Source organism: Sylvia atricapilla, chromosome 12 (genome assembly GCF_009819655.1).
Source record: "Sylvia atricapilla isolate bSylAtr1 chromosome 12, bSylAtr1.pri, whole genome shotgun sequence".
Lineage (NCBI taxonomy): Eukaryota > Metazoa > Chordata > Aves > Passeriformes > Sylviidae > Sylvia > Sylvia atricapilla.
The window spans coordinates 7,397,240-7,409,134 of record NC_089151.1 but is presented as its reverse complement, the minus strand read 5'-3'; the positions used below and the strand labels follow the sequence as shown (position 1 = coordinate 7,409,134).

Here is an 11,895-nt window from a genome sequence, read left to right as displayed (position 1 = left end):
AAAGGGACACACAGCGCTCGGGCAGAGCACAGGGACCCTTGAGGCTGGGTGTGGACAGAGAGCAGAGAGACATCAGCTGCCAGAGTTTACAGAGGTGGGGGGCACAGGGGGACCACAGGGCACATGTGGGTCAGGGAAGGGGAGAGAAGTTGCTTCCCGAGTCCTTCTCTTCTTGAAGCTCCACAGCCAAGCACCTCAACCCCATGTCCTGGGCAGCCTGGAAGAGGCACAGCCCTGCCAGCACAACCCAGGGAATGGGTGAGCAGGAGTGGAGTCATTTCCCAGGCATGAAATGTCTGTGGAGGTGGGAAATGGGACTTGGTCCTGGGACAAAGCATCAGCATGACCTGCTGGAAAGGCTCAGTCCTGGCTGCTGCTTTCCTGGTCTCTGTGCTTCCAGCTGGGAGAAGCAGGCAGGGGGTGGGTGGCTGGGGCAGGGGGTGACCCATGGGCTCCCTCCCCTCCATGGGCACCGTGCCTGGGACAGCATCTCCAGCACGTCCCCTGGCACCTCACCTTGCTCGCCCGGTACGGGTACATGGGGGCCTCTGGCACCCTGAGGCACAGCCCGATGGAGCCCAGTTTGGTGGAGATGTTGAGGACAGTGGCCCTGCTGCAGCTCAGACCCTCCTTCCCTTGGCTGCCTGCACCAGGAGCAGCAGGAACTCCCGCTGCAAGGACACAGATGCTGCATTAAGATGTGGCAAGCCTGCAGTTGGTGTCTTGCTGGAGTGCAAGGCCAGCAGCTGGCCATGCAGGTGCCATTCCTTCTGCCAGGAGACTGGATCCACTGGGTTTCCTTCCCTCCATGGGTGCTTTGTTTCACTTGACAATCAGGGCATGGGCATTGGCTTGGATGAGGCAAGATCGAGGCAGCAACTGTCTGCTCATGGCCATGTGAGGAATGCCCAGGCTCAGGGGAGCAGGGAGGGGACATGAGATCACTTCCCAGTGTTGTGTGGGTCTGAGGTGGAAAGCTCTTCTTGTGAGGGTGTAAAGCCAATGTGAACCATGGAGCTTATTGCATCACTTCCACATTCTGCTCCTTCCCTCTTCACCTACAGCTTCTCCTGGCTGATGGCACTGGGTTTCCCAAGGACAGCGGAACTTACCTGAAGTCCCCAAAGTTTTTTGCCCTTTGGAAACAAGGACAAAGTTTCCTGGCTCCCAGCCAGGATCTATGTCCTGGAGTTTGAAGGGTTGGAGCAGTTCCTCCTCCTGGATCCGAGGGTGGGCGTAAACCCTGAGTGGGTGGGGTCTCTGTGGAAAAGGCTATAAGGAAACATTAGAGACCAGAGCAAACAGTGAGAGCTGGAGCAGAGGAGAACAAGCAACATGGGAGAGCTCTGTGTCCGCTCCGTTCTGGTGACTGGGGCCAACCGAGGCATCGGCCTGGGGCTCGTCCAGCATTTCCTGAGGATGCCAAAACCACCACAGTGGATCTTTGCAACCTCTCGTGACCCCAAGGGACAGAGAGCACAGGTAAGGCCAGGCTGGGAGGCTGTGGTTGTGCTGGGGGACGGAAGCTCTTGGTGCCAGGGGGATTTTGGAACAGGGCGGGCACTTGCAAGCATCTGGAGATGCAGTCAGGCATGGGGGGCACAGGGCAGCTGGGCTGAGATAACGTGTGAGCATCTGTGCATGGGATGTGTGGAGGGAACAATAGTACTTTGTCATGGAGTCCTCCCTGTCCATTGGGTTCAGGGCATCTGGAGCACAGTGTGGGGTGTACAGAAGCGCAGGGATGGAGCCAGAGCAATGTGGGCTTTGCCTGGGAAAGGCTGAGCCTGTGCCCAGCCCCTCCATGCCTACACAGTGCCCTCTCTTTCAGGAGTTACGGAATTTGGCTTCCAAGCACCCCAACGTCATCATCATCCCGCTCGGTAGGTGCCCCGTGGTGGGGACCCTTTGTCCCAGTTCCTCTGGCGAGTGCCCAGGCTGGGCACACCCTGGGAGCCCTGTGCTGGGAGGGAGCTGTGCCAGAGGGCTGGTGCCTGCAGGGCCATTGGGCACTGCCCCCTCTGGGGAAACAGAGGGGACTCCACCATGGGGACACGGGCTCTGACCTGCCCTGTGTCGGCTCTGCAGAGGTCTCTGACCCCACCAGCATCAAGGCAGCTGCAGCCAAGGTTGCGGAGCACCTGGGGGGCTCTGGGCTCAACCTCCTCATCAACAATGCTGCCCTTCTGACACTGGGCACACTTGATGCTGAGACACTGGAGGACATGAGAGATGTTTACACCACCAACACAATCGGGCCCCTGCTGGTGGGCCAGGTGAGACCCTCACCCGAGCTGGGCTGTCCTGGGGGAACATGAAGGGCCGGTGGCAGGGGATCCTGCCTCCACTCTGGTTACCTCTGGGCTCTCAGTTGATAAGCAGCTCATGGAGCCATGGGCTGGAGCTCAGGAACTGGAGCCTGGCAGGGAAGAGGATGGAGGATGCCCCAGTGCTGGTGTCAATGTTCTGCCTGTGGAAGGGGCTTCTCCCCTGCCCTGTGCCCTGTCCGTGTGTACTCCTGCCCCTCTCTCTCCACCCAGGCGTTTCTGCCCTTGCTGAAGAAGGCTGCCCAGGGGAGCCCAGGCTCAGGGCTGAGCTGCAGCAAGGCTGCCATCGTCAATATATCCAGCATTGGCGGCTCCATTGAATGTTGCTTGGGTTATGAGTTGATCCCAAGCCCCTCCTACCGCATCAGCAAGGTACTGTCACACTTCTGCTTCCCCTATCCAGCTTTGGATCCCTTTGCAGCCTCCTTTCCCCTCCCACTGCCATCACCTCCCTGTGTCCCCACAGGCTGCTCTGAACATGCTGAACAAGTGCCAGTCCCTGGCGTACAAGGAGCACGGCATCCTCTGCGTCGCTCTCCACCCCGGCTGGGTGCAAACCGAGTTGGGCGGCGCTGCGGGACACACGGTAGGAATTCCACTGAGGCGGGGCCATTAGAGCTCCTGTGCTGATTTTCCCTGTGTGGGAGTTGCTGTCCTGAGCCTCTGCCCATGGCTTCCATGGCTGCCCAGTTGCTGCTGGGGCAGCTTCCTCTGTCCTGCTCCTCGGTGCTGGGGGTCCCCATCCCCTTTGCCGTGGATCGGCTCTTTGCCCTGGCTCCAGCTGCTCCAGGGCCCTCAGCCAGGCCTTGGGCATGGGCTGCATCTCCCCCTGTTCCCCACAGCCCCCCACGACAGTGGATGACAGCGTGCAAGGGATGCTGAAGGTCCTCTCTTCCCTGTCTGAGAAGGAGACTGGCGCCTTCTTCGACTGGGAAGGGAAAGTTGTACCCTGGTGAGACACCACTTCAGGATCCTGACAGCCAGAAGACACCTTGTGCCACTGCTCCCATGTTTTCCATACCCTCAATAAATTCTGGCCAGATGCTTCCGGATCTATTGAGTATTGCTATCTCACGGGATGACATCTTCCCAAGATATCCCACTCTTCATCCCAGGACGCAGTGGTGCTCACAGCTGCCCTCGACTTACAGCTGTAGGGGGCATCCCCATGAGTGTCCCATGGCACTGTGACTGCCCTCTGGAGACCTCTCCTCCAGGAGACACTGGAGAAGCTAGAACAAGTCTTCTCTCTTGAGAGGAGAGAGGTCTTCCAAGCCCCTGCAGGACTGGCTTTCCCCTGCCCAGGTTGAGCTGCCTGAGGGGCTGGGGGTCACAGGGACCAGCTGTCCCCTCCCTCAGCAGGGGGATGCCTGGTCACAGGTGGGACAGAGGGACACACAGCGCTCCGGCAGAGCACAGGGATCCTTGAGGCTGGGTGTGGACAGAGAGCAGAGAGACATCAGCTGCCAGAGTTTACAGAGGTGGGGGGCACAGGGGGACCACAGGGCACATGTGGGTCAGGGAAGGGGAGAGAAGTTGCTTCCCGAGTCCTTCTCTTCTTGAAGCTCCACAGCCAAGCACCTCAACCCCATGTCCTGGGCAGCCTGGAAGAGGCACAGCCCTGCCAGCACAACCCAGGGAATGGGTGAGCAGGAGTGGAGTCATTTCCCAGGCATGAAATGTCTGTGGAGGTGGGAAATGGGACTTGGTCCTGGGACAAAGCATCAGCATGACCTGCTGGAAAGGCTCAGTCCTGGCTGCTGCTTTCCTGGTCTCTGTGCTTCCAGCTGGGAGAAGCAGGCAGGGGGTGGGTGGCTGGGGCAGGGGGTGACCCATGGGCTCCCTCCCCTCCATGGGCACCGTGCCTGGGACAGCATCTCCAGCACGTCCCCTGGCACCTCACCTTGCTCGCCCGGTACGGGTACATGGGGGCCTCTGGCACCCTGAGGCACAGCCCGATGGAGCCCAGTTTGGTGGAGATGTTGAGGACAGTGGCCCTGCTGCAGCTCAGACCCTCCTTCCCTTGGCTGCCTGCACCAGGAGCAGCAGGAACTCCCGCTGCAAGGACACAGATGCTGCATTAAGATGTGGCAAGCCTGCAGTTGGTGTCTTGCTGGAGTGCAAGGCCAGCAGCTGGCCATGCAGGTGCCATTCCTTCTGCCAGGAGACTGGATCCACTGGGTTTCCTTCCCTCCATGGGTGCTTTGTTTCACTTGACAATCAGGGCATGGGCATTGGCTTGGATGAGGCAAGATCGAGGCAGCAACTGTCTGCTCATGGCCATGTGAGGAATGCCCAGGCTCAGGGGAGCAGGGAGGGGACATGAGATCACTTCCCAGTGTTGTGTGGGTCTGAGGTGGAAAGCTCTTCTTGTGAGGGTGTAAAGCCAATGTGAACCATGGAGCTTATTGCATCACTTCCACATTCTGCTCCTTCCCTCTTCACCTACAGCTTCTCCTGGCTGATGGCACTGGGTTTCCCAAGGACAGCGGAACTTACCTGAAGTCCCCAAAGTTTTTTGCCCTTTGGAAACAAGGACAAAGTTTCCTGGCTCCCAGCCAGGATCTATGTCCTGGAGTTTGAAGGGTTGGAGCAGTTCCTCCTCCTGGATCCGAGGGTGGGCGTAAACCCTGAGTGGGTGGGGTCTCTGTGGAAAAGGCTATAAGGAAACATTAGAGACCAGAGCAAACAGTGAGAGCTGGAGCAGAGGAGAACAAGCAACATGGGAGAGCTCTGTGTCCGCTCCGTTCTGGTGACTGGGGCCAACCGAGGCATCGGCCTGGGGCTCGTCCAGCATTTCCTGAGGATGCCAAAACCACCACAGTGGATCTTTGCAACCTCTCGTGACCCCAAGGGACAGAGAGCACAGGTAAGGCCAGGCTGGGAGGCTGTGGTTGTGCTGGGGGACGGAAGCTCTTGGTGCCAGGGGGATTTTGGAACAGGGCGGGCACTTGCAAGCATCTGGAGATGCAGTCAGGCATGGGGGGCACAGGGCAGCTGGGCTGAGATAACGTGTGAGCATCTGTGCATGGGATGTGTGGAGGGAACAATAGTACTTTGTCATGGAGTCCTCCCTGTCCATTGGGTTCAGGGCATCTGGAGCACAGTGTGGGGTGTACAGAAGCGCAGGGATGGAGCCAGAGCAATGTGGGCTTTGCCTGGGAAAGGCTGAGCCTGTGCCCAGCCCCTCCATGCCTACACAGTGCCCTCTCTTTCAGGAGTTACGGAATTTGGCTTCCAAGCACCCCAACGTCATCATCATCCCGCTCGGTAGGTGCCCCGTGGTGGGGACCCTTTGTCCCAGTTCCTCTGGCGAGTGCCCAGGCTGGGCACACCCTGGGAGCCCTGTGCTGGGAGGGAGCTGTGCCAGAGGGCTGGTGCCTGCAGGGCCATTGGGCACTGCCCCCTCTGGGGAAACAGAGGGGACTCCACCATGGGGACACGGGCTCTGACCTGCCCTGTGTCGGCTCTGCAGATGTCTCCGACCCCACCAGCATCAAGGCAGCTGCAGCCAAGGTTGCGGAGCACCTGGGGGGCTCTGGGCTCAACCTCCTCATCAACAATGCTGCCCTTCTGACACTGGGCACACTTGATGCTGAGACACTGGAGGACATGAGAGATGTTTACACCACCAACACAATCGGGCCCCTGCTGGTGGGCCAGGTGAGACCCTCACCCGAGCTGGGCTGTCCTGGGGGAACATGAAGGGCCGGTGGCAGGGGATCCTGCCTCCACTCTGGTTACCTCTGGGCTCTCAGTTGATAAGCAGCTCATGGAGCCATGGGCTGGAGCTCAGGAACTGGAGCCTGGCAGGGAAGAGGATGGAGGATGCCCCAGTGCTGGTGTCAATGTTCTGCCTGTGGAAGGGGCTTCTCCCCTGCCCTGTGCCCTGTCCGTGTGTACTCCTGCCCCTCTCTCTCCACCCAGGCGTTTCTGCCCTTGCTGAAGAAGGCTGCCCAGGGGAGCCCAGGCTCAGGGCTGAGCTGCAGCAAGGCTGCCATCGTCAATATATCCAGCATTGGCGGCTCCATTGAATGTTGCTTGGGTTATGAGTTGATCCCAAGCCCCTCCTACCGCATCAGCAAGGTACTGTCACACTTCTGCTTCCCCTATCCAGCTTTGGATCCCTTTGCAGCCTCCTTTCCCCTCCCACTGCCATCACCTCCCTGTGTCCCCACAGGCTGCTCTGAACATGCTGAACAAGTGCCAGTCCCTGGCGTACAAGGAGCACGGCATCCTCTGCGTCGCTCTCCACCCCGGCTGGGTGCAAACCGAGTTGGGCGGCGCTGCGGGACACACGGTAGGAATTCCACTGAGGCGGGGCCATTAGAGCTCCTGTGCTGATTTTCCCTGTGTGGGAGTTGCTGTCCTGAGCCTCTGCCCATGGCTTCCATGGCTGCCCAGTTGCTGCTGGGGCAGCTTCCTCTGTCCTGCTCCTCGGTGCTGGGGGTCCCCATCCCCTTTGCCGTGGATCGGCTCTTTGCCCTGGCTCCAGCTGCTCCAGGGCCCTCAGCCAGGCCTTGGGCATGGGCTGCATCTCCCCCTGTTCCCCACAGCCCCCCACGACAGTGGATGACAGCGTGCAAGGGATGCTGAAGGTCCTCTCTTCCCTGTCTGAGAAGGAGACTGGCGCCTTCTTCGACTGGGAAGGGAAAGTTGTACCCTGGTGAGACACCACTTCAGGATCCTGACAGCCAGAAGACACCTTGTGCCACTGCTCCCATGTTTCCCATACCCTCAATAAATTCTGGCCAGATGCTTCCGGATCTATTGAGTATTGCTATCTCACGGGATGACATCTTCCCAAGATATCCCACTCTTCATCCCAGGACGCAGTGGTGCTCACAGCTGCCCTCGACTTACAGCTGTAGGGGGCATCCCCATGAGTGTCCCATGGCACTGTGACTGCCCTCTGGAGACCTCTCCTCCAGGAGACACTGGAGAAGCTAGAACAAGTCTTCTCTCTTGAGAGGAGAGAGGTCTTCCAAGCCCCTGCAGGACTGGCTTTCCCCTGCCCAGGTTGAGCTGCCTGAGGGGCTGGGGGTCACAGGGACCAGCTGTCCCCTCCCTCAGCAGGGGGATGCCTGGTCACAGGTGGGACAGAGGGACACACAGCGCTCCGGCAGAGCACAGGGATCCTTGAGGCTGGGTGTGGACAGAGAGCAGAGAGACATCAGCTGCCAGAGTTTACAGAGGTGGGGGGCACAGGGGGACCACAGGGCACATGTGGGTCAGGGAAGGGGAGAGAAGTTGCTTCCCGAGTCCTTCTCTTCTTGAAGCTCCACAGCCAAGCACCTCAACCCCATGTCCTGGGCAGCCTGGAAGAGGCACAGCCCTGCCAGCACAACCCAGGGAATGGGTGAGCAGGAGTGGAGTCATTTCCCAGGCATGAAATGTCTGTGGAGGTGGGAAATGGGACTTGGTCCTGGGACAAAGCATCAGCATGACCTGCTGGAAAGGCTCAGTCCTGGCTGCTGCTTTCCTGGTCTCTGTGCTTCCAGCTGGGAGAAGCAGGCAGGGGGTGGGTGGCTGGGGCAGGGGGTGACCCATGGGCTCCCTCCCCTCCATGGGCACCGTGCCTGGGACAGCATCTCCAGCACGTCCCCTGGCACCTCACCTTGCTCGCCCGGTACGGGTACATGGGGGCCTCTGGCACCCTGAGGCACAGCCCGATGGAGCCCAGTTTGGTGGAGATGTTGAGGACAGTGGCCCTGCTGCAGCTCAGACCCTCCTTCCCTTGGCTGCCTGCACCAGGAGCAGCAGGAACTCCCGCTGCAAGGACACAGATGCTGCATTAAGATGTGGCAAGCCTGCAGTTGGTGTCTTGCTGGAGTGCAAGGCCAGCAGCTGGCCATGCAGGTGCCATTCCTTCTGCCAGGAGACTGGATCCACTGGGTTTCCTTCCCTCCATGGGTGCTTTGTTTCACTTGACAATCAGGGCATGGGCATTGGCTTGGATGAGGCAAGATCGAGGCAGCAACTGTCTGCTCATGGCCATGTGAGGAATGCCCAGGCTCAGGGGAGCAGGGAGGGGACATGAGATCACTTCCCAGTGTTGTGTGGGTCTGAGGTGGAAAGCTCTTCTTGTGAGGGTGTAAAGCCAATGTGAACCATGGAGCTTATTGCATCACTTCCACATTCTGCTCCTTCCCTCTTCACCTACAGCTTCTCCTGGCTGATGGCACTGGGTTTCCCAAGGACAGCGGAACTTACCTGAAGTCCCCAAAGTTTTTTGCCCTTTGGAAACAAGGACAAAGTTTCCTGGCTCCCAGCCAGGATCTATGTCCTGGAGTTTGAAGGGTTGGAGCAGTTCCTCCTCCTGGATCCGAGGGTGGGCGTAAACCCTGAGTGGGTGGGGTCTCTGTGGAAAAGGCTATAAGGAAACATTAGAGACCAGAGCAAACAGTGAGAGCTGGAGCAGAGGAGAACAAGCAACATGGGAGAGCTCTGTGTCCGCTCCGTTCTGGTGACTGGGGCCAACCGAGGCATCGGCCTGGGGCTCGTCCAGCATTTCCTGAGGATGCCAAAACCACCACAGTGGATCTTTGCAACCTCTCGTGACCCCAAGGGACAGAGAGCACAGGTAAGGCCAGGCTGGGAGGCTGTGGTTGTGCTGGGGGACGGAAGCTCTTGGTGCCAGGGGGATTTTGGAACAGGGCGGGCACTTGCAAGCATCTGGAGATGCAGTCAGGCATGGGGGGCACAGGGCAGCTGGGCTGAGATAACGTGTGAGCATCTGTGCATGGGATGTGTGGAGGGAACAATAGTACTTTGTCATGGAGTCCTCCCTGTCCATTGGGTTCAGGGCATCTGGAGCACAGTGTGGGGTGTACAGAAGCGCAGGGATGGAGCCAGAGCAATGTGGGCTTTGCCTGGGAAAGGCTGAGCCTGTGCCCAGCCCCTCCATGCCTACACAGTGCCCTCTCTTTCAGGAGTTACGGAATTTGGCTTCCAAGCACCCCAACGTCATCATCATCCCGCTCGGTAGGTGCCCCGTGGTGGGGACCCTTTGTCCCAGTTCCTCTGGCGAGTGCCCAGGCTGGGCACACCCTGGGAGCCCTGTGCTGGGAGGGAGCTGTGCCAGAGGGCTGGTGCCTGCAGGGCCATTGGGCACTGCCCCCTCTGGGGAAACAGAGGGGACTCCACCATGGGGACACGGGCTCTGACCTGCCCTGTGTCGGCTCTGCAGATGTCTCCGACCCCACCAGCATCAAGGCAGCTGCAGCCAAGGTTGCGGAGCACCTGGGGGGCTCTGGGCTCAACCTCCTCATCAACAATGCTGCCCTTCTGACACTGGGCACACTTGATGCTGAGACACTGGAGGACATGAGAGATGTTTACACCACCAACACAATCGGGCCCCTGCTGGTGGGCCAGGTGAGACCCTCACCCGAGCTGGGCTGTCCTGGGGGAACATGAAGGGCCGGTGGCAGGGGATCCTGCCTCCACTCTGGTTACCTCTGGGCTCTCAGTTGATAAGCAGCTCATGGAGCCATGGGCTGGAGCTCAGGAACTGGAGCCTGGCAGGGAAGAGGATGGAGGATGCCCCAGTGCTGGTGTCAATGTTCTGCCTGTGGAAGGGGCTTCTCCCCTGCCCTGTGCCCTGTCCGTGTGTACTCCTGCCCCTCTCTCTCCACCCAGGCGTTTCTGCCCTTGCTGAAGAAGGCTGCCCAGGGGAGCCCAGGCTCAGGGCTGAGCTGCAGCAAGGCTGCCATCGTCAATATATCCAGCATTGGCGGCTCCATTGAATGTTGCTTGGGTTATGAGTTGATCCCAAGCCCCTCCTACCGCATCAGCAAGGTACTGTCACACTTCTGCTTCCCCTATCCAGCTTTGGATCCCTTTGCAGCCTCCTTTCCCCTCCCACTGCCATCACCTCCCTGTGTCCCCACAGGCTGCTCTGAACATGCTGAACAAGTGCCAGTCCCTGGCGTACAAGGAGCACGGCATCCTCTGCGTCGCTCTCCACCCCGGCTGGGTGCAAACCGAGTTGGGCGGCGCTGCGGGACACACGGTAGGAATTCCACTGAGGCGGGGCCATTAGAGCTCCTGTGCTGATTTTCCCTGTGTGGGAGTTGCTGTCCTGAGCCTCTGCCCATGGCTTCCATGGCTGCCCAGTTGCTGCTGGGGCAGCTTCCTCTGTCCTGCTCCTCGGTGCTGGGGGTCCCCATCCCCTTTGCCGTGGATCGGCTCTTTGCCCTGGCTCCAGCTGCTCCAGGGCCCTCAGCCAGGCCTTGGGCATGGGCTGCATCTCCCCCTGTTCCCCACAGCCCCCCACGACAGTGGATGACAGCGTGCAAGGGATGCTGAAGGTCCTCTCTTCCCTGTCTGAGAAGGAGACTGGCGCCTTCTTCGACTGGGAAGGGAAAGTTGTACCCTGGTGAGACACCACTTCAGGATCCTGACAGCCAGAAGACACCTTGTGCCACTGCTCCCATGTTTCCCATACCCTCAATAAATTCTGGCCAGATGCTTCCGGATCTATTGAGTATTGCTATCTCACGGGATGACATCTTCCCAAGATATCCCACTCTTCATCCCAGGACGCAGTGGTGCTCACAGCTGCCCTCGACTTACAGCTGTAGGGGGCATCCCCATGAGTGTCCCATGGCACTGTGACTGCCCTCTGGAGACCTCTCCTCCAGGAGACACTGGAGAAGCTAGAACAAGTCTTCTCTCTTGAGAGGAGAGAGGTCTTCCAAGCCCCTGCAGGACTGGCTTTCCCCTGCCCAGGTTGAGCTGCCTGAGGGGCTGGGGGTCACAGGGACCAGCTGTCCCCTCCCTCAGCAGGGGGATGCCTGGTCACAGGTGGGACAGAGGGACACACAGCGCTCCGGCAGAGCACAGGGATCCTTGAGGCTGGGTGTGGACAGAGAGCAGAGAGACATCAGCTGCCAGAGTTTACAGAGGTGGGGGGCACAGGGGGACCACAGGGCACATGTGGGTCAGGGAAGGGGAGAGAAGTTGCTTCCCGAGTCCTTCTCTTCTTGAAGCTCCACAGCCAAGCACCTCAACCCCATGTCCTGGGCAGCCTGGAAGAGGCACAGCCCTGCCAGCACAACCCAGGGAATGGGTGGGCAGGAGTGGAGTCATTTCCCAGGCATGAAATGTCTGTGGAGGTGGGAAATGGGACTTGGTCCCAGGACAAAGCATCAGCATGACCTGCTGGAAAGGCTCAGTCCTGGCTGCTGCTTTCCTGGTCTCTGTGCTTCCAGCTGGGAGAAGCAGGCAGGGGGTGGGTGGCTGGGGCAGGGGGTGACCCATGGGCTCCCTCCCCTCCATGGGCACCGTGCCTGGGACAGCATCTCCAGCACGTCCCCTGGCACCTCACCTTGCTGGCCCGGTACGGGTACATGGGGGCCTCTGGCACCCTGAGGCACAGCCCGATGGAGCCCAGTTTGGTGGAGATGTTGAGGACAGTGGCCCTGCTGCAGCTCAGACCCTCCTTCCCTTGGCCGCCTGCACCAGGAGCGGCAGGAACTCCCGCTGCAAGGACACAGATGCTGCATTAAGATGTGGCAAGCCTGCAGTTGGTGTCTTGCTGGAGTGCAAGGCCAGCAGCTGGCCA

General features: G+C 59.6%; 3 protein-coding genes across 3 annotated transcripts; all 3 read left to right on the top strand.

Annotated features, from left to right (window-relative positions):
- The first annotated feature begins 1,015 nt into the window (after window positions 1-1,015).
- LOC136366539 (C-signal-like) lies at window positions 1,016-3,307 on the top strand. Its single transcript, XM_066327666.1, has 6 exons — window positions 1,016-1,482; window positions 1,832-1,883; window positions 2,089-2,276; window positions 2,541-2,699; window positions 2,794-2,913; window positions 3,170-3,307. The coding sequence occupies exons 1-6, from the start codon at window positions 1,336-1,338 to the stop codon at window positions 3,281-3,283; spliced, it is 780 nt and encodes a 259-aa protein (XP_066183763.1). The 5' UTR covers window positions 1,016-1,335; the 3' UTR covers window positions 3,284-3,307.
- Window positions 3,308-4,729: 1,422 nt separating this feature from the next.
- Window positions 4,730-7,089, top strand: LOC136366540 (C-signal-like). Its single transcript, XM_066327667.1, has 6 exons — window positions 4,730-5,196; window positions 5,546-5,597; window positions 5,803-5,990; window positions 6,255-6,413; window positions 6,508-6,627; window positions 6,884-7,089. The coding sequence occupies exons 1-6, from the start codon at window positions 5,050-5,052 to the stop codon at window positions 6,995-6,997; spliced, it is 780 nt and encodes a 259-aa protein (XP_066183764.1). The 5' UTR covers window positions 4,730-5,049; the 3' UTR covers window positions 6,998-7,089.
- A 1,354-nt stretch (window positions 7,090-8,443) lies between these two features.
- Window positions 8,444-10,803, top strand: LOC136366310 (C-signal-like). The gene is made up of 6 exons (XM_066327295.1): window positions 8,444-8,910; window positions 9,260-9,311; window positions 9,517-9,704; window positions 9,969-10,127; window positions 10,222-10,341; window positions 10,598-10,803. Exons 1-6 carry the CDS (start codon window positions 8,764-8,766, stop codon window positions 10,709-10,711), a joined length of 780 nt encoding a protein of 259 aa, XP_066183392.1. The 5' UTR covers window positions 8,444-8,763; the 3' UTR covers window positions 10,712-10,803.
- The last annotated feature ends 1,092 nt before the right edge of the window (window positions 10,804-11,895 follow it).

Excerpts from the sequence above, each read along its gene's own strand:
- LOC136366539 (XM_066327666.1), top strand. The coding sequence starts at position 1,336 with ATGGGAGAGCTCTGTGTCCGCTCCGTTCTGGTGACTGGGGCCAACCGA. Across the intron at positions 1,884-2,088 it reads CGTCATCATCATCCCGCTCG|AGGTCTCTGACCCCACCAGC; the intron begins GTAGGTGCCCCG and ends TCGGCTCTGCAG. Across the intron at positions 2,914-3,169 it reads GCGGCGCTGCGGGACACACG|CCCCCCACGACAGTGGATGA; the intron begins GTAGGAATTCCA and ends TGTTCCCCACAG.
- LOC136366540 (XM_066327667.1), top strand. The coding sequence starts at position 5,050 with ATGGGAGAGCTCTGTGTCCGCTCCGTTCTGGTGACTGGGGCCAACCGA. Across the intron at positions 5,197-5,545 it reads CCAAGGGACAGAGAGCACAG|GAGTTACGGAATTTGGCTTC; the intron begins GTAAGGCCAGGC and ends CCTCTCTTTCAG. Across the intron at positions 6,414-6,507 it reads CCTCCTACCGCATCAGCAAG|GCTGCTCTGAACATGCTGAA; the intron begins GTACTGTCACAC and ends GTGTCCCCACAG.
- LOC136366310 (XM_066327295.1), top strand. The coding sequence starts at position 8,764 with ATGGGAGAGCTCTGTGTCCGCTCCGTTCTGGTGACTGGGGCCAACCGA. Across the intron at positions 9,312-9,516 it reads CGTCATCATCATCCCGCTCG|ATGTCTCCGACCCCACCAGC; the intron begins GTAGGTGCCCCG and ends TCGGCTCTGCAG. Across the intron at positions 10,342-10,597 it reads GCGGCGCTGCGGGACACACG|CCCCCCACGACAGTGGATGA; the intron begins GTAGGAATTCCA and ends TGTTCCCCACAG.